This window comes from Aplysia californica, unplaced genomic scaffold, assembly GCF_000002075.1.
Source record: "Aplysia californica isolate F4 #8 unplaced genomic scaffold, AplCal3.0 scaffold00321, whole genome shotgun sequence".
NCBI lineage: Eukaryota > Metazoa > Mollusca > Gastropoda > Aplysiida > Aplysiidae > Aplysia > Aplysia californica.
Genome location: NW_004797591.1, coordinates 588,797 through 608,462, shown reverse-complemented (window position 1 = coordinate 608,462; position 19,666 = coordinate 588,797). Strand labels below are relative to the sequence as shown.

General features: G+C 38.8%; 1 protein-coding gene across 2 annotated transcripts in view; it reads right to left on the bottom strand.

Annotated features, from left to right (window-relative positions):
* Positions 1 to 351: 351 nt before the first annotated feature.
* Positions 352 to 19,666, bottom strand: part of LOC101850968 (histone acetyltransferase KAT6B) — a 22,989-nt gene continuing 3,674 nt past the window's right edge. Inside the window, exons 2-14 of one of the 2 annotated variants that reach the window (XM_005102323.3) lie at positions 17,915 to 18,714; positions 17,368 to 17,476; positions 12,036 to 12,148; positions 11,357 to 11,438; positions 9,545 to 9,683; positions 7,107 to 8,086; positions 5,938 to 6,044; positions 5,155 to 5,321; positions 4,627 to 4,699; positions 3,342 to 3,572; positions 2,439 to 2,532; positions 1,762 to 1,908; positions 352 to 1,103 (exon numbers count right to left, since the gene is read on the bottom strand). In XM_005102323.3, the coding sequence (XP_005102380.2) occupies positions 898 to 1,103; positions 1,762 to 1,908; positions 2,439 to 2,532; positions 3,342 to 3,572; positions 4,627 to 4,699; positions 5,155 to 5,321; positions 5,938 to 6,044; positions 7,107 to 8,086; positions 9,545 to 9,683; positions 11,357 to 11,438; positions 12,036 to 12,148; positions 17,368 to 17,476; positions 17,915 to 18,493 (3,027 nt within the window). In that variant the 5' untranslated portion in view covers positions 18,494 to 18,714 and the 3' untranslated portion in view covers positions 352 to 897. The remainder of the gene's footprint in view (positions 1,104 to 1,761; positions 1,909 to 2,438; positions 2,533 to 3,341; positions 3,573 to 4,626; positions 4,700 to 5,154; positions 5,322 to 5,937; positions 6,045 to 7,106; positions 8,087 to 9,544; positions 9,684 to 11,356; positions 11,439 to 12,035; positions 12,149 to 17,367; positions 17,477 to 17,914; positions 18,715 to 19,666) is intronic. The other variant, XM_035970796.1, reaches the window with a different exon arrangement.

Below are 19,666 nucleotides of genomic sequence, written 5' to 3'. Positions count from 1 at the left end.
GGTGGGCATATTCTGCCATGGTTAGTAAACGGCTAAAATTGTTAGTTCCGATTGAAATGTAACAAATCAGATCCATAATATTTTTTACAAATAATAGATGATTTTCCCAACTAAGTTCTTTATTTCTCAAGGTGTGTTATTTGATTTTTTTCTGTAGGTTAAGGTTAAAATGCTCGAGGAAGATGACTTCAGTGTGAGATTTATGGAAAAGAGCAGCCCCAGCGACGTCTTTTCCAAGAGCAACAATGTTGGTCTAATCACAAATAAGGGATCACTAGACTTCTTCACCTGGACAAATACAAAAGGACTAACAAGAGGCATTAGATCTCAAGGCCATTATTCATTTTTCCATTTTTTTTCTCATGTCTACTCATTAATTGGTGTAATAAATATATTTGTGTAAACCGTGCATTGGTCGGCTTCATTTAATTGTCTCCTCTTTTCATAAATTCTCGAATTTTCTGCTTGTTTTTGCTGATATATGCTCTGAGTATATCAGGATGGGTCCTGCTTTCAGTTTGGAAGACATTCTTGCAGAGATAAGCAATTGAAATCACTTTTAAGTGAGTAAATTGAACTTATGTTAATTAAACGTTTACACCTGGGTACCTGTGATTACACGCCTTTTATTACATAACGAGACAGCTGTTGCCCATGAGATAAACATTTCTGAAATCTACAGGGTTTGAGCTTAATTTTGATACGATATTCAATACTGTGCATTCATTTTGAAAAATTGCCAAAATAGGCCATTTGAAGTAGATGCCAGCATTGCATGTGTCTTTTCCGCCATACGCAAGAATGGATCCTTTGTTATGACATACCTGTTAGTCTATAATATAACACATTTTTATAGACAAAGTTGGTATGATGAGACCGCAAGGCAAATATAGGACTTTAAGGACGTTTGTACTTCTGAAAAAGTTTGGAAGCACTGAAATTTACATACTTATTATAATTATTACTTTTGCCATACATATTATTTACCCTCTTAACACAGAAAGTAATGTATACATACTTGTCCACATGTTGCTTCAAGAAACTGAGGTCTTTAAGAGCTTGTAGAATATCAAGTGGGCACAGACCAGTCTTCTCACTGATGGCTGGAGAAAAAACAAAACAATATGAAAGAAATTGTTTGAACTCCAATCACATTTCTTCATAACTCAGTATGCACAAAACAACAACAACAAAATCATCACTTCAGAGAATCAAGTCTTTCTTCAACATATATTGAAGTCACAGTTCCAGTACAAAAACAAGAACTCCCGACACCTATTGTAGTACAGAGGTGCCAGTGCAAAGAAAATGACATGTATGTAGTTGGTGGGTGCTCAGGTGTGGTTTGCTCCTTCTTTCCTATCAAACATCTATCGTCCTTATCTCTCCTCCTCCTCTTTTTATGTATGTTACTCTCTTGTAACACATCAATTTTCGACATTTATACCACCTGACTATGTTGTAAGTGCTGTAAAACTCTTACGAAAACTAAAACATAATGACATTTTCACTTAAAATGGAATATAAACTTAAATCTTAATATACATGCTTACGCACATTTGTGGAAAATTGCAAACCAGTTGGAAACTATCACAAAATAAAATATTAGCAAGAGCTAGAACAATCTATCTGGAAATTCTGAAGATCAGCACTGACCAATAAAAATAAACAGAGCACACATGGAAGCAAAATATGAAAAGCATAGATTTGCTTCTGCCTGCAAGATGCTTCTTTCAAAACCAACATAAAACAAAACCTTACATTTGATTGTCACAGTCTTGTCCGATACAGCACTGAGCTGTTCCAGTACCACACTGCGCCAGTACGCTTTGTAGCTGATAGCACCCAGAGCTGAAAGCGGCTTTTCAGGCGATCCAGTGCACTCCTCTTTCCTGGTCAAAAGGTAACCTATGAGCAAATATAATTCAATCATGAGACACAACGTAGACATATAATTTCTGCATAGAACATCAGGTTGGACAAACAATATATTCCCCCTTTCCCTACACATTCCCCATGTCAACATACTTCAATAAAATGAATATCTATTACAGTCGCATCATCTTGAGAAACATGGGAAGTAATAAGACATGCAACTATCTCTTGAGCACATTCAACACGCAATTTCAACATCATCTGGTCCAGTCATTCCCATGAACGTTTATCCGGGAGCACTAGGAGGCTGGTACACCAAGTAAAACATATGCATAGCTTTAAAAAAGATAGTGAAACCCCAACCCCCCAAAAAGAGGGACATAAATTTGTCAGTGTATTTAAAACCCAGAATTGAGAAACTGCATGGGGGGCCTGTTCTCATATTTTCCAGTCCTCAATGCAGATGCATGCTAGACCCAAAAAACAGGGGGGGGGGGGGGGGGAGAGACAAAAACCCACTCACATGCACAGGATCCAAAACATGTTGAGGTAATTATACTTACTGAAATCGATGAGAAGTCTCCCATATCCTTTTCGCATATACTGAGGCATGGTCATGATACACGAGACATTATACTTCTGCTGGCAATGCTTTTCCTGTGTTGGAAAAAAAAAGGTATTCACAACATTTAAGTACACTAATACTCACTGAACATTATGTTTGTATTTTTTTTTGGTGGGGGGTGTCATGTAGGGGTTTTTAGGCCCCCCAATAACACAATCTAGATCATTTAGGACGCAGGCTTCAGCCCTGCCTGTCAGGGCCAACCTGGGCCGAGAGACAAAATTTCCTAAGCAAAAAAAGAGGATAAAAGTAGACAACAAAAATTCTTCCCCCATTGCAATCAAACTCGCCTTACCACTACACCACAGACACCGGTTGTTTGTCAATCTCATGTACATACTAAATAAATAAATGACATTGTTGATAACTATAAGAAGCCAGCACATTTGAAGACAAAATATGAGCACAAGCATTCGAAGCTAAAAGGTTTTAAGAAAAAACACAATTAGACAATGTACATATTTTATGTTAAAAAGTAAAACCCTAGTAGCAGAAACAATTTTGAGCAAAGTTCAAAATTGTCTCAAAGAGACTGATTAAATTTTTTCTTCTTCTAAAGCTTACACCATTTTAACACAAAAGAAAAAAGTAACAAGAGACTCTTGTTTTCATTTCACGTCACATTATAGGCACAGGTAAGTAAGTAAAGCAAACCTCTCAGTATTTAAATAATGTAAAAAAACAACAACCCAAAAACAAACAAAACAAAAAACAACAAACAAACCCCCCCCAAAAAAAACCCAAATGTTCCACCGGCATGAAACCTGGCAAAACATTCTAAAAAATTATTTTAGGTATGCTTATCAATCTCAAAGTAAACATAAGACAAAATACTACATACCTTTGAAAAATACCCCACAACATGACTTCCATACTGATCGTTGAGAGTTAACACATAGAATAAGAAAGGCTCCACATCATAATAAAGAGTCTTGTGATCCAGGAAGAGTTTTGCCAGCAAACACAAATTTTGGCAATACAACTTGCTGATCTGACCATCAACTTCAAAGACCGACATATTTCCACTTCGGTAAATCTCATCAGCAGGTGGGTGGCGAAGTTCACATTTCTCCTGAAGGCAATGAAAAAAACGTGAGTTTAATACAAGAGCGAAATCAGATCACAAAAACTTAATAACTTACTTTATCTATTTGGCACCAGAAGAATTCCTATTTCAATTCACATACAGCTAGGAGGAGTCAAGTCTTTAAATAAAGGTTCACTCTCAAATCCACCAATCTCTCGATCTTCTTTAAAGTTTCCAGCAAAACCCATTCTACATATCAAAACAAAAAAAAGTCTTGACAAGGTTATAAGACAAGCCCATTTCGGTGCATCAGTTAACAGGTATGAAACTGCTTATAACATGCCAGTTTGGTGTTAACATTTTGCAAGAGCACTCTTACATCAGCAAGACTACACTTCATATATTGAGTCAATCCCTTGCAAACCTAGCAGTAAAGTAACACAAACAATATTGGTATCGATATGCGCATTCTTTATTCCCAATTTTGCATTTACCCTGTGGTCAAATCTCAGTACAGAAGTATTAGAGCCAGACGGTAAGTGGGGCTAACCTAAAATGTCTTATATGCCTACAGGAACAGCAATTTATCCAACTTGTGTACAGCACAAAGCTAAAAATCAAGTGTTTTCGTAATGTACCATGTACACCATTAGGCAATTAAGGGGTAAAGTGTGTGACTGTATCATACCTTACAGATACTATAAGCATGCCTAGATCACTGATCTACTGTGATTCCACGAAAACTGGTATATTAAATGGTCGCTTTTAAGCACAAGGGGGGCTATCCCGATAAATGCTGTTTTGAGAAAATCGAAGTTTTTGGATCCTTATTCAGTCTCTACTATAGGTAGGGCAATGCCCACTTTTGGTGTAGGTCAAGATTTCTGGAAACCCCCGAAATCTGGATTAGCCGGCTTGTCCTTAAAAGCGACCAAATTAATTTGACTGTCATGAAAATAAAAAATGTTAATTATGGAGTTGTTTTAGTCAGAGTTTTACGGCATTCGCAACTGCATAAGGCTATATGAGTGCGAAACACAATCAATACATTAATTTCAAGAAAAGAAAAAACTATTTCCAAGAAAGTGGTGCAACTTACAAAATGCCGCTGGAGACTACTGCTTGTTTTCATGTATTTTAGACAGTATTCACATATGTACAACTTAGGCAGGCTGTAAAAAAAACAAAAATGAGAGCATTAGAAATGTTACCCTGGCAACAATATAAAAATATAGAGGAAACATTTCAATACCACTGGTCTAATCAGAACACAAGAAAAAACAAAATCCACTTGAAGAAAACTTCACCTATTCAATATATTCAAATCTTCATCAGCTGTGACAGAAAGAAAAATTTAGCAAAAAGATTTTCTTTGTTTGATGACTTTAAAATACAAAAGAATGAATGCTGCCCAAATTTTAAAAAATAATGCACTTCTGCTAATTCTAAGCACATTAATTTATCCCAACAAGTGTCAACAGAGGGATGTAGTCCTAAAGATCTTTCTGCCCAGGATAAAAGAGTGGACAGGACGAAAAGATGACAAATATTAGAACTGTTGGACCACATACAACTGGAGAGTATTAATTACCACTTTTGACGATACCCAAAATTTAAATGCACCAACCTGGCATATTCCTGAGGATAAGGAGATGAGTACCAGGTCTGTATCTCGTACCGACCCAGTTCTATACATGGAGGATACCTAGGTGCATCAGCTTTTCCTTCTTTGTTTTCCTCTAGGAGCTGTGCAGCAGTAGGGAGACTAGTTCTGGGTTCAACAGGTGGCAAACCCTATTGAAAACAAAAATCAATTCCAATTCACAGCGTTTGAGGAATTGTGGTAATGTACCACAGGTAGCTGCCACCACTTATCTGCAACATTTTCTAAATACACCGGAATGAGAGCAAAATGACATGTAAGCACAAGACAATAAAACCATTCTACGCGTTTGTTGTTGAATTTCATAATTTTCCACAGAGTGCAATCCACAGGGGAACAAGAATGAGAGTCAAGGGAAATTTAATATTGCTATACAAAATACTACATGCTAGAGTGAAACAAAACCTTACTGCAGCGAAACACAAAGACTGAGGCCAGTTATAGATTATACAAAAACATGCAACTAAGTTACACAATTGAGTTTTCTCATTTGTCTTTAGTATGGGGCAGAAAGCAACAATGAAGTAAGTAAACAACACCTGGTACAAAATAAACAGAATTTACTTGCCTTTATTCTTTATTACAAGGTAACTACCTATGAAAATTACTTGAATGAACACTAAAAAGTGATAAGTATAATTGCACAACCAAATACATTTATTGACCAGAAAATTAAGTGAACTGACTGGCCTCAAAATGATTTTACACTTCATTTAGAAAAAAATAATAATTGGGGTTTGACCATACCTGGAACAGGTCCGTTTGAGTTTTTTCCTGAGCTTCTTTGAAGAGAGCAATATCATCTTCTGTCACGTATGATGGCAAAACCATGCCTGCTTTAGTACGAACAGTACCTGAGTGAGGAAAAAAGTTATTTATCGCTCTTGATTAAGACTGAAAAGATCAAATACAAAGAATCACACATCCATCAAATCCATTAAATATAATTGCAAAGCATGACTCTCCAGAAAAAAGGCAGCACACAATTAAAAGAAAAATCAGAAACTGTTTTGCTATCAAAATGCAATTTCAGTCGTAACAAACTAAAAATTATTAGCAAAACAAAATTGCTACAAATATGATAAAAAGTCATTTTTGCTTGGATTGACAAAATTTAATACATTATTTGGATTCCATAAAAGTAAACACATGTTTATTGCTTTTCCCTAAAAATAGTCACATACAAGCATAATGCAGCTAACACTTAATGATAATGCAATACACAAAAGTGTATCTAAAAACCAGATTTGAACATCTTGCAGAAGATCTCGAGATCAATGAATACTATTAAGCATTGAAATGCAACGAAAGTACAGTTGTTAAGTTCCAGGAAAAGTAAAAATCATGGGTTAGTGGTTTAGTACGTCAAAAGAACAAATATACCATACCTTCTTCCAGAATACTACTGAAAAAGTCTATAGATTACCGACTCCAACAAACTATTCAAGGGTATCACTTTCTCATTTTCACTCAGTGCCTTGAAAATGCAATCCAAACCAAATTACAGAGTGTGGAGACAAAATTTCTGTGCTGTCATTTTTCGCTCCAAATACAACAGTCTTAGAGGACATTCTGGTGCACAATAAGTGATGACTACTAAAGCTATGAGAAGGAAAAAAAAAGAGGGAAGAAACAAATTGAGGAAACTCTCAATGTGAACTGCAATGAAGATGGTGACAAAAAGAAGAGAAGACTAATCCCTGCACAAAACCATAGACTTAGTTTAGTTCCAAGACCCATTGAAACCAGAAAAACCCAATATACAGACGCACACACACCATTTTCACTAAATGACATCAGCTCCCCAAACACAAGAGTGGTCAGAACGCTGAAACACTTTGCTCAGTCAAGCGCACACAGATGAAGGTAATATGGACTAGGAATGAAGAAGGGGAAGAAGGGGGACGAAGGCTTACCCCGGAATATCTGGTTGAAGCCCCTGCTTCTGCCACGTCCTCCTCGACCAAAGAATGTCCTGCGCCCTCTTGTGGCCCAAGATCTATGGCGAACTGCTGAGGATTTGGCCCCATATTGTCGGAATTCTTGCAAAGTCATTTGCATCAGTCGATCCACATCCTCCCACCAAGACTGGCGCGATGAAGATGACAGTGAAGAAGCTGGTCCTTGCCTGCTACCCATGGTGTCACGTACACACACACTCAGACTATCACGACTAGTAGTATCACAGATTTTAACGTCACCATCAAGCACATGAGAATTTCCATAGGTTGTTCGTAAATAAGAAAAAGATTGGTTGTCTGTGTTAAGAAAAGATTGTGAGGAGCTTTTTCTGCGCTTAATAGTATTGTACACCGGGAATGTCCTCTTGCGTTCACCTGTTGCATTGAAAAACTCTGACAAGCCATCAAAAAGTCCACGTAACTGGCCACTTAAGGGAGGGCCTTTGGACTTTTTTTGCACTCCACTGGCCTTTAACTTTTTTGAACGTTTGATGAGTCTACTAGCGGCCCGCTGAGATTTGCTTTGCTGGGCCTTAACAGGGGAAGATTGTTTTGAGACAAAGAGTTTGTTCTGCCTTTTACTTTTCACAGCTTCCTTGGCGTACCTCTCCTCGTATTCTTCATCAGAGGACAAGCCAACTATGGGAGGCTGAATAGCACTGAGTGATACCCTTGAAGAGCGTTTACTGGATGGAGTGAAGAAACGAGACAAACCATCAACCAGGTTTTTGGTCTCAGGTAAAACACTCAGAGCCTCCAAGTTACTCCCATTTAGAGCTGTAAACTCACTTGGGGATAAAACATCCTCAGATTTGTCCTCCTCATCATCACCGTCGTCATCATCTGAGTTTACAGAACTCTCAGATTTCTTCTTCCTTGGCCCTTTACTTCGGCCCTTCCAGTTAGCAGCCTTCCTTTTAGCAGCTTGGAATAACCTGCAGCCATTAAGAATTAATGAATTAGAATTCTTGACACAAATTGATAACTATTTTTTGTTTCATATCATTAGTCAGGTGAAAATGCCTCCAAAACCCTAGGAGGAAGAATCATGCAGAACAATACTTATGTATGGTTGAACATAGTCCCTAAAATGTGTTTCATCCATGTAATCTGTGGCACTATCAAGATTTCCAAGTTCTGGAGCGACATGAATGCATAATGTAAATGAATGTCGCACAGATTTCAGCAGAAACCAGAAAATTTTCTATGGGTGACGATCAACTTCATGTAGGTACCCTTTCCTTCTCCCCACATTAAAAATCTTTTGATATAAACATCAAAAGAATGCATGCAAAATCATTCTTGTTATGGATAGCCAGCACTTCAACACTGTCACCAGCCAAAGATGAACAAAAGCATCACTTAACAAACAAAACACCATTGGCATAAATAAGCATTTCTAATTCTTTAAGGGTTATCTAAGCAAAAGGCTGGTTAAAAAGCATAACAAGCAAAAATCAGTATTCTCAGAAGTAGATAAAAACGAGAGCCTTTGACATGCCACTAAGGCAATTCAAACATCTCTAATGTAATGTGTGTATGTTTATTTGTATATTTAGTAGTCATAACTCAAATCTTTTGTGTTGTTATTCTAAACAGTCACATTTATGAAAGTTGGCCCTGTCTATTAAGTCAAATGCATTAGCAAAAATATATGAACAAAGTAAAAACATGATCTTTCAAATAAATAAAACCCATCTGACAAATACAACAAGTGCAGCAACAAATAAGAAACTGTAGGTGCTTCATTGAAGTGTATGCCACTGACATAAAGGACAATCAGTGAATATGGCAGAAAACATCCACAATCAAATGGTAAGAACAAAGAGACACCTAAATCTTTTGAACGATCAACAGCATTTCAGATTTACACCTACCATTTTCATTCATTAATAAAAAGAAAACGAAAGAGTAGTAAGTTACTGTACCAAGGAGTACAACTTATAACCGGGAGTATTCTCAGTCTAATTTATTCTGTAGATAAGGTCAAAGAGAGAAAATGCAGTCTTAGAAAAATGAAAAAAAATAAAAAGAGAGAAAATAAAATAAAATAAAAACATCAGATAAATCCTTAAAAAATCACCTCGCCATGCCAGGAAGACTCCAAATGAACATCAAAATAAAGAGGGAAATTCTGGCCACTTCATTTTTCATTCTGACACATCGGTATTGATGATTATTCTATTTTTAACACAAATTTTACAAAGCGCAACTCCGGTGTTTGAATTCCACCTGCCATTTTTACAATTACACTGCATTCAAACTTTGCAACAGGCATAAATAACCATTCAAAAGATGTGCAAGCATGTGTGTGCAATGATTGTAATTGCCAGTGCTAATGTTGAACATTTGTTGACAATAACATGAGAGACTTGAAAATTCTGACAGCTTACTTGGCTTTCTTGAGTTTTTGTTTGGATGTTGCTTGAAGTTGATTTTTAACTTTGGCTGTGTACTTAAGCGCTGCCTCCAGGAATTCCTTTCCTTTCTTGGTGCCTCGCTCTGGATCACAAAGATTGCACTTCCAGTCCCCTGAAAAACACATGATAACTCCAATGAAAAAGGGTAAATAAGATAAAACTTCCTTTTGTAGGCTTCCCTTGCTACGGTTCAGGGGCAGCTTACAGGAGGTTTTTTTCACTTCAATCTACAGAACCACTGTTATGAGAATATGAATCTTTATTTTACCACAGCTGTGGCCTCCAACGGTCACAGTAGCATCACTGAGTAATAATGCATACGGAACCAAATTTTTTCCCCTATTACCCCCAATAAAAAAACATACTCTTAATTTTTCATATCCAAAGACTAAACATATGAACAAAGAACAGAATCAAACTATTTTAGAAATTGTTTTTTTTAAATAAGTGTTTTACGGCGCTCGCAACTGCATTAGGCCAAAGGAGCACGAAGGACACATTAAACATTTTCCGTTCGTAGGAAATTCTGAATTTTGCCCAGGTGGCGGCCTAAGCCCACTGTTATCGATTTTAGACCACCAAGGGATCTTTAACGTGCACACCTTGCACACGGGACCTCCGAGATTTTTCCACCCTAGTCTGAGAAGGCTAGGTGTAGATCTTTCCTACCAGAAGATAACGGGTGTGGCAGAAAGACAACAGTAAGAAGGAGCCAAGGAGTAGCAGTAGAAAGGCTGCAGAAAGAGTCAGGAGCCAAGAGGAGGCAGCAAAGGGGGTGAGGGGGTGGAGGCAGAAAGTGGAGACAAAAGCAAACGATAAAATATTGCTAGTGGGCAGGAAAGGAGGTAAAAGGAGACAATTTCAGAGAAGAAAAATTTTCCATCGCTACCTGCATTTGAACCCAGGACCTTTGAATGAGAGGCAAACATTTTAACCTCTAAGCCACAAGAGCCCCCCCCCCCCCCCCCTTCAAATAAAAAACTTAAAGTTGAGTCAAATCCTATGCATTTTGAGACATATACTCCCCACCCTTTCCTCCAAAAAACCAAAGTTTTGTTGAAGGAATAGTGTCTAGAAGGCTTATACTACCAAAAAAGAGGCTAACAAGATGGTAAAATTGTCAATGAATTTCTTCAGTTCCATATTCCACATAACAAAAAACAAAAACAAAGCACAGTGAACCACTGGTGAAGCATGCAAGAACCTTTTCAGAAAAGGCACTAAGTATCTTCCCTTGCCAACTAAACAAGCAATCAAATTATTTATTCTCTGTCAGTTAACAACCATATATGACAACAGGAGAAACAAAGCCAGTGCACAGGTACATAAAACTTCAATAAACACTTTCAGGTCATTAAAAAAAATATGAGCAATACAAATTAACTTTTAAGTCCAGACTTTCATTAATAGATGTAAGAGGAGTATTCTATGAATTAAGTGGCAGGATAGAATAAGAAATGAAGAGCTGTGGGAAAGGACAGGACAAAGGGATATAAACGTAGAAATAGGACTAAGAAAGTGGCGATGGACGGGACACACCTTAAGAAAGCCCAGCGGAAACATCACATGACACGTCACTACAGTGGAACCCACAGGGAGCATGAGGCAGGGGTAGACCACGGGAAACAAGGAGAAGATGCATGGAAAGGGACTTGAGAGAGAGATGAAGCTCACTCGAACAAGCTTGGAAAGATGGCCCAGGACAGAGATAAATGGAAGGAGCTTGTATGTGGCCTATACCCTACCAGCAGGGGTGAAAGGCATTGATGATGATGATGAAATTACCTTTAGGTGGCTTTGTAATGGGAGGATCACAGCATGGCATGTGGAAGCCTCGGTCACAGAAATCACAGAAGAGCATGTCATCCTGAAAGACGAAAAAATGGAAATTAAGTTTCACAGACATAAGTTGAGACACTACAACCACCTCAAAGAAAAGCCAGTGGTTGGTGGTCAATATTATGTGGTCTGTTCCCTTTTTTAAGCAATATATGCCTCCTTAACCCCTTAACAGAAAAAAGTTATCAAAAGATCATGTTGCCCCACCTATGACTACCATTATCAACACATGGATAAATAAAATGAGACATAGAAGAGACCAAAGGATAAATTGCAAAATAAAGCTTTTCGTCAACTGATTGTGTTCGTTTTTTGTAGTTTTTTTTGCTGCCCTTTTCCCAATTCTTAACTTTGTAAAAATAGCATGCCTAGCGGATCATACCCCCTATAACAAAAGATATAGACCAAATATCTTACTGAACGATACCCTGGCCTCCATGGTTCTAAATAGTTTGGCCTACCATGCTGAGAACAAAAGCAAAACAAAACATGCAATCTACAAACATTCATCTAATACTACCAGGGATCTTCTAATCTTTTCATTTAAAACTAATAGTCAAAAAGAAGCTAACATACTAACTGATATAATAATAGCTTTATAAAGTAGCAAACTAAAAACATTTACCTCTCTTCCTGATTTTCCACAGAATGAACACTTTTTGCAGTTGATGCACTGCCAGCGCAATTTGCGCACCTTTGCAGCAAGTTCTTCAGAAAACTTCAAACATGAAGGATGACCTAAAGATATACAAATAATTTGAACAAATTTTAATCCAATATCAATTAGCATGTAAACCCTCTGTTAAAGGGTCAGCTTTCAATCAATGACACTCAACACTTTATAAAATCACATTCAATTGAAAAAATGAGAATACTTGCAAAGTCACATTAACAACATTGTCATAGCATTTTCCATCTGCCTGTGAATAGTGTTGGGTCAGGATAGCTTTTCAGCATCTGTGATTAATGAACGACTTGTTAATACTTCAGTTCTTCACACTTAAGATCCTATGGTTTTTGTTTTGTTGTTTAAATAAGGTTTTACGGAACTCCCAACTGCATATGGTCATATGAGGGCCAAGGGGTGGATGTCAACAAGTTCAAACGGGGTATCAGGCTAGATCTGCTCACCTCACTAGCCTCAACAGCACAAAGTCTGCCTCAACTATCAAGGCATCCCGGAAACAGCAGTTCACAACAGAGTGACAAACGTACAAAAGAAAAAGAGGATGAGGAAATTTAAGAAAACATAATTTTTACTGCATTAAAGTCACTGCTCTAAAGGACTACATTTGGCTAAGGTCCAACATTTTAGATTGCAAATTTCACAACTTAACCCCCTGATCAACAAGCAGCAATTTTTCTGCCCACTGGATCACAGATCACCCACTCTCGTGAATGCAGTCATGTCTCCGTTATAAAACTAAATGAATCGGCACAGTGTTTGCCCCAGACGGAATTACGCTCAGGTGTGAACTCATCAAGGTGTTTGTTTTCTCCAAACATTGCACTCACACTTGAGCCAATTGGCTCACTTATTTCACACGTTTGGTTGGTAGGGCCTTACGTAAATGGAAAGCTATAAATTTTGGACACGAGTGGAACAATGGGATTGATGTAGATCTGTCTTCAGACTGAAGATTGGATAAGTGAAAATGGCGCACTTTAAGGCATTGTGATGAGCAATGAAGGTTCATACTCTTTGCTCATCACGAGTCTTAAACCAACACAGGGGGCAGGGCTCCCCTTTGGGCATATAACGCATTAAACCTGCTGATTACCCCCCTTTAAGTTTTGGTTGAACGTGAGCTTTACTTTTTATAATTTCATTTCGGGGGTCTGCATACGCTTTAAAACGTAGGTGGTGTGCATCTGGCAAGCAACATTTCCTCCCTTCTCTATCCCAAAGCCGAGTCAATGATTTGACGACACACCCACACACATGCACGACAGTCACCTTCTGTGTCAGAAGAAGTCGAATAATCGACTACTTAACAGCTGCGCGCAGTTTCCGACAACACAGGCTTGCTTCAGCACAGAAGCTCCGCCCACATTCTGGTCGCTCACATTTGCCGGTGTCGTGCCTTGAGTTTACCCCTGCCATGAGATTACCCCCATCCTTCTTTAACACACTAGTAAACATGAACTGTCCGTCACGAAAGTGTGGAAAGACTGGAATGTGAACCTTGGGATGGCTCTGAAGAATAATGAATCAGTCTATTTTCCAAACCTGCCACTCATCCCTGGCCTAAACCTCAAGCATCCCTATTTTCCAGATTTTGATCGCGTGTACCCTGATTTTTTTGGTTTAATTTTTTGTTACGCCTGTTATGCCGAATTTTTCTAAAATCTTACTCTTGCCTTCTTTTTTGTCGTGGGAAGCACTCGTTAAACTTTTTGTCAGGGTAAACTCGGAGCACTATTTTCCTGAATGTCTATGTCGAATATAGTAGTTGAATCACCAAAAGTTGTCTTGGATCTTCGCTCACACGTGTTATTTCAACTATAATGGATTGGTAGTAGTATTGACTTGGCATTTCGACGTAAGACATTTTCAAGATCTACTTTCGCCAAAACATGCTTTGTCCGAGTTTTGGTTAGCCGGGCCCGCCATCAAGACCCGTCAGTAAAACTGTTTCAATCACGCGTTCGCACCACGTGACATGACTTCGGCGTGTGAGTTCCGCGTGTGTCGGGGATCGTCGTTGACGGGGTCAATTTAAGTTCATGCACACCCGTTGAAGCGTCTTTCGGGACTTATCCGGGGGTGAGGGGGTGGCGTGCAAAACACTTGGACTAGGAGACCTTGACATGATACTTCAGGATTTTTAAAAAAATGATAAAACACCCACAGGCACGCGCGTGCGCTCACACACTCATACATCACACACACGCATGCGCGCAGAGGGAATATACATGGATATAATATAATGATGGACACCCCTGGATTTTTTTAAAGTCAGCTTGACAGTGACCTAAGTGATTTGTCGTTGATCCCGACTTTTTTCACCAAGTCCCAGTTTTTTCCCCCACTGAGATCCTGACTTTTAGATTTCATAGAGTGGCAAGTGGCAGGTCTATTTTTCTTGGAGTATTATAGTCGAAGTTGACCCCTTTTGGTTTATCAACTTTATTTTATTTTTGATAGACCCAACTGCTTAACCACCACCACTCTTCCTCCCTCCAAATGGACACAACTGTAATTCTAGTCAATATTACTCATTTATTTCTTAAGCTAATTATAATCGTTAGAATTCAGTCATAGTCATGGCCACTCTATGTGTGTCTGGGTGAATGTCCGTGTGAGTTAAAAGTTTGCAAGCAAAAAATCTTACTATAAAATTATGAGATATTGACTCTTATCCTTTAAGTTTCTAAAACAAGGGTTTAAATACCCCTTAAAATAGAAAACCAAAGGGAGAAGGAACCTCTTAAGTTGGCCTGAAAAGGGGAGCCCTGAGGGGGTCAAGTCAGTTCATTTCAAAGTAAAGAATGTTCTTTTTACAGATAGTGGGCTTGACCATGATTTCCCCCACCATGGATTTTCCCCATGACGAATCAGTTAAGATCCCGCATTTTCCTCGCTTCTAAACACCTGAATCATATATAATATTTGTGCAATAAAACTAAATGTGTCAGACAAGGAGGACTGAATGCTATGGTAAAACAACGCCACCACTCAGAGAACGAGCGACACTTCTGTCACAAGTTCATGTTGACGTCCATTGTTACTTTGTTACAGACTGGGTAAACAGTGACCACTCATCTCACTTCAGATTTGTGTATGAGTTCTGGGCGGGGCTTATGGGTTATGAGGGATCACACGCTTACCTCACCAGCAGTTGAAAATTTGTTACATGTACCTATTGGTCAACAGTAGGAGGGGTCTATGCAACATGATCGGTTGGAGGGACTATATGACCTAACGACAGGCGATTGGATTATGATGGCTCGCCCACAGCGCCAGGGACCAATGCATACTTTATGACAAAACATAATGGAGTCACTAAGGTAGCCGTCTAAAACAAGGTGTCATTGTTTGGTGAGATAGGGGTTGTGTGCTAAAATTTGGTGGCCGTGGCCGCGTCGGACAGATGCCCGTTTTACACAGTTAAATTATATAGAAAAAACGCAAGGGGGGAAATAAAAAGTGGCCTTTTGTACAGGTGACGGTCTTATAGAGGTGGCCGTCAGGGCAGGGTTGACTGATGTCAGTGGCACTGGAGTCTTGTGCGACGGATATTTCAGTCTGTTCTTATTTATTTATATTTTCCCCTTAACATATTCCACTATATAAACTAAATAAAAATGAATCCTGTTTTGAGCCTGAGAAAGGGCCTAGGACCAGAATATCGACTGTCAGGAACCAGTCTGGGTGTCATGATTCATATAATAAACGTGAAAGACAAAAATTATTGCTCAAAGCAGAGTAGATCTAATAACTTGAATGACTCAAGTAGACCGATTCAGTGAGAGAGGTGTAAGAACTATGGGAGGGCAAGATGCAGTGAAACTGAAATCTGTCAATCTTGAACAGAAGGCTAAAATATAGATATAATCTACTACCACCCACCCAATGAAACGCTAACCCTGAAGTTAAAAAACGGCTTACTGGCTTACAAGGTATGACGGATCCCGATTCACAAGGCCTGCACCACTCGCGCTTTGCAGAAAGCTCTTGTAGTCATAGTAATCAAAATTCTAAACACAAAAATTTGCCTCCAAGTTCACTTTTTGTCCTCTGGTGCTGCCTTCAACCACCCTCTCCCCCGAGCGAATCTTAAAAAAAAAATCAACAATCCCCCCCATTCCGGAGTCCTATACTTCGCAGCACTGAGACTTCTACTCACAATGTGATGCGAATACGCGCAGGTTCACTGACCGGTCATGATGGCGAGCCCATCAAGACACTTGTATAACTTTCTTTTCTTTTACAAGTGACAGCACAGGACAAATATTGATTTATTTTCATGTCGAAACAGCGTTTGTAATGCACAACCTGCATGTTAACAAATGTTGCGTTATCATACTATAACCCGCAAATTTCTGGGTGGTAACGAAAGCGAAAGTAGATTTTGATTTTCCCGATCGAGCCTCGCTATCACACATACACTTCTTAGGCTGTACTTTCTGTGGAAACTTACGTCTTTCAATCTAATCCATCTATCCTTCAGATATTCTACACCACCACAATAGAAACTGATAAATACTGGTATCACTTGCTATGGTAGCGATTTGGGAAAGCAGTACATAAAAAAAATAAACATGTAGATCAGAAAGGCATCAAGAACAATTGGTAGAGATCTAAGTAACTTTGAATATCTGCACAAGACAAACGATCTAAAAAAGGCAGAAATAATGCTTAGTGACAATAGCCACCCACTGACATCGGAATTTCAACTATTGACCCGCAGTAAACGATACATTTCGTACTAACTGCAGTGAGGTTACTGAACACAGAGTGCAGAGAGAGAGAGAAGAGAGAGAGAGAGAGAGAGAGAGAGAGAGAGAGAGAGAGAGAGAGAGAGAGAGGGGGGGGAGGGAGAGAGGGGGGGAGAGGGGGAGGGAAAGGGAGAGGGAAAGGGAGAGGGAAAGGGAGAGGGAAAGGGAGAGAGGGGAGAGAGTGCACCTAACCTTTATAACGTCTTGTGCCTTTGTTAACGACCAAGACAAATTTCTCCCTGCGAGATGAATAAAGATTGTCATTGTCATACACTTTCGTTTGCCGCCATAGCCGCCTGTTCGAGCGAAAAGTACTGTAAGACCGGTAAGAGCCGAAGGAATAATAAAATCATAATCGTGACAAGCAAAAATGAACTACAGGGCATTATCGGATTTGGTTTCATGTATTTTCCATGATCTTTCCCGGGGAAATGTACAGATTTCCTCAAATTCCCGCCTGACAATCACCCTGTGATTAGGAATATCAAAAAAATGAAATTTCACTTTAAACTTACCACTGCTTCCACAATCTGCACAGGAGATCAAATCTTCATATTCTCCCTCTCGATTTTTCTCAGCATCTTCACAACAGAAGCTGCACAAAATAAATGGTGCATGGCGTTTCTGAGGATTGAATGTAAAGAAACATAATCAAAATCTTGATGGGAGACAAAAGCAGTAATAAAATATTATAGGAAGGAAAAAAGCTTTTTGAATGGCAAGCCAATTCACTCTTTTATAAAAAGTCATTGTAACAAACTCAGAAATGAAATCATCAAGAAATCTCACTATACATTCTTGTTGTTAATGAATTTATGCCAGTTAACTCAAATCAAAACCTCTCTCACATTCTTTATTTACAACACAAAACATGAATCCCCACACAGTGTGACTTTAAACAATGGATTGACTGTCATAGACTTGAACGTTAATGCCAAAAAGTTCGACAATCAGTTTGATGGTTAGAAGTGTAAAAAAACTTTTAAATACAAATTACAAGGATTACCACCAGCCACACAACATGAAATACAGCTAGATTCATTTGATTTCACAAGAAAATACCTTATTTCGCTCAAACGGCAAAATCACTTCAAAATTCGCCTCCTCCAGACTGACAGACTGCATAAGACCTTTTCCCTTTGGCAGCTTGATTAGTTTTCCAGTCTGAACCAACTGGCCTCTTTGAATGCCCTTTCGCACCAATATGCGAAGGTTTCTTGTCAGTTCTGCAGCACCATTGCCTTTTGCATTGTTCTTGGAGATAATGTATTTCTCTATAGCTTTTATTGTGAGTCCTTTGGAATCTCTTGATTCTTTCAAACATTGTATCACAGCTTTGATTAATTCCGGTTTTTTTCCAACATTAACAGCTTTTGCTCTACTAGGTGTAGCGCTTAATGCTGGGTCTTTGTAGGTGTAGTCATTATTACTTATCACACGAAGAATTTGACCACACTTGACAGCTAATTCAAGTTGTTCCTCAATAGAATCTTCTGACACTTGATGATTCTGACGAATAGCACTAACTATCCGTTCTTGATTAGGTCTCTGTTTTTGGTGCTTAATCTTATGCACAGCTTCCAAGATCCACTCTAGATAAGTGGAATTCACTTCTATGCTTTTGTCTGCTTCCTTTACCATGATGTCAGTTTTAGCATAAAAGCAAGAAAAAAAGAATGAGGCTGCCACAGCCCTCCAATTCAAGTATTTGTGATATCACATTGCTGCTTTAGACCCACATCACTTTTGATAAATAACAGTTTTGCAAAAGTATCTAAACCACTTGTCTGAATCTTGGAGAATGAAGTTCCATTATCCAATTTCTTGCATTTTCACCAAAAGAAGGCTGGACATCATCATGCCTGCAATTAAACCAAAAAAAAAGAACACAAATCAAGGACCTTTCAGTGACACAAAACGCCAGACATGAAAATATTTCCTACCCCAACCTCCTCATTCCATCTTCAGTAAAGAAATATAAACGAACAATGAATGGCATATTCATTACTTGAGCAATAAATGGCAACATGGCCATAGCGACAGCACGGTAGAGACATACTTTTTAAATCGGCATCAGTGATGCATGACTTAACATTCTTTTGACGTCCCTTGGCTATAGACCTGCATGTGAGCCTCAACCAGATTGTCTGAAAATTTTGCGCACCCCCCCCCCCCAAAAAAAATAAGTTTCTCTACTGTGCTTTGGGATTAATGTTTGAAGTGCCGGTATGTTTCCCCGTTATACATATTATGGTCGCTTTTTTAAGGACAAGCGGGCTAACCCAGATTTCGGGGGTTTCCAGAAATCTTGACCTACACCAAAAGTGGGCATTGCCTATAGAGTGATCTCCTTTTTAAACCTAGTGCCTAGAGGTGCAAATCTATGGCATTGCCCTACCCATAGGAGAAGTTTGGTTTCATTTGTGTGTATATTTGTTTGGTTATAGAGATAACTGTCTTTGACTTTCAAAGAAACTGAACAAGGGGCAAAAACTTTACTTTCGATTTTGTCGAAACAGCATTTTTCGGGATAGCCCCCTTGTGCATACAACGATCATATATTATAAGAAAACCTGTGGGTTTCCTGTCAATACTGAACAATTTCGTGTGTTGGTTTTTGACAATGACAATGACAATGTCAGTCTTTATTCATCTCACAGGGAGAAGTTTGTCTTGGTCGTTAACAATGGCAGTAGACGTTACAACGGTTAGGTGGTCCCACGCATACCCACAACAAGACAGGACATTAGTAAATATATGTCTCACGTGCTGGAACAACCCGCTCCTTAAGACATTCTCTCTCTCTCTCTCTCT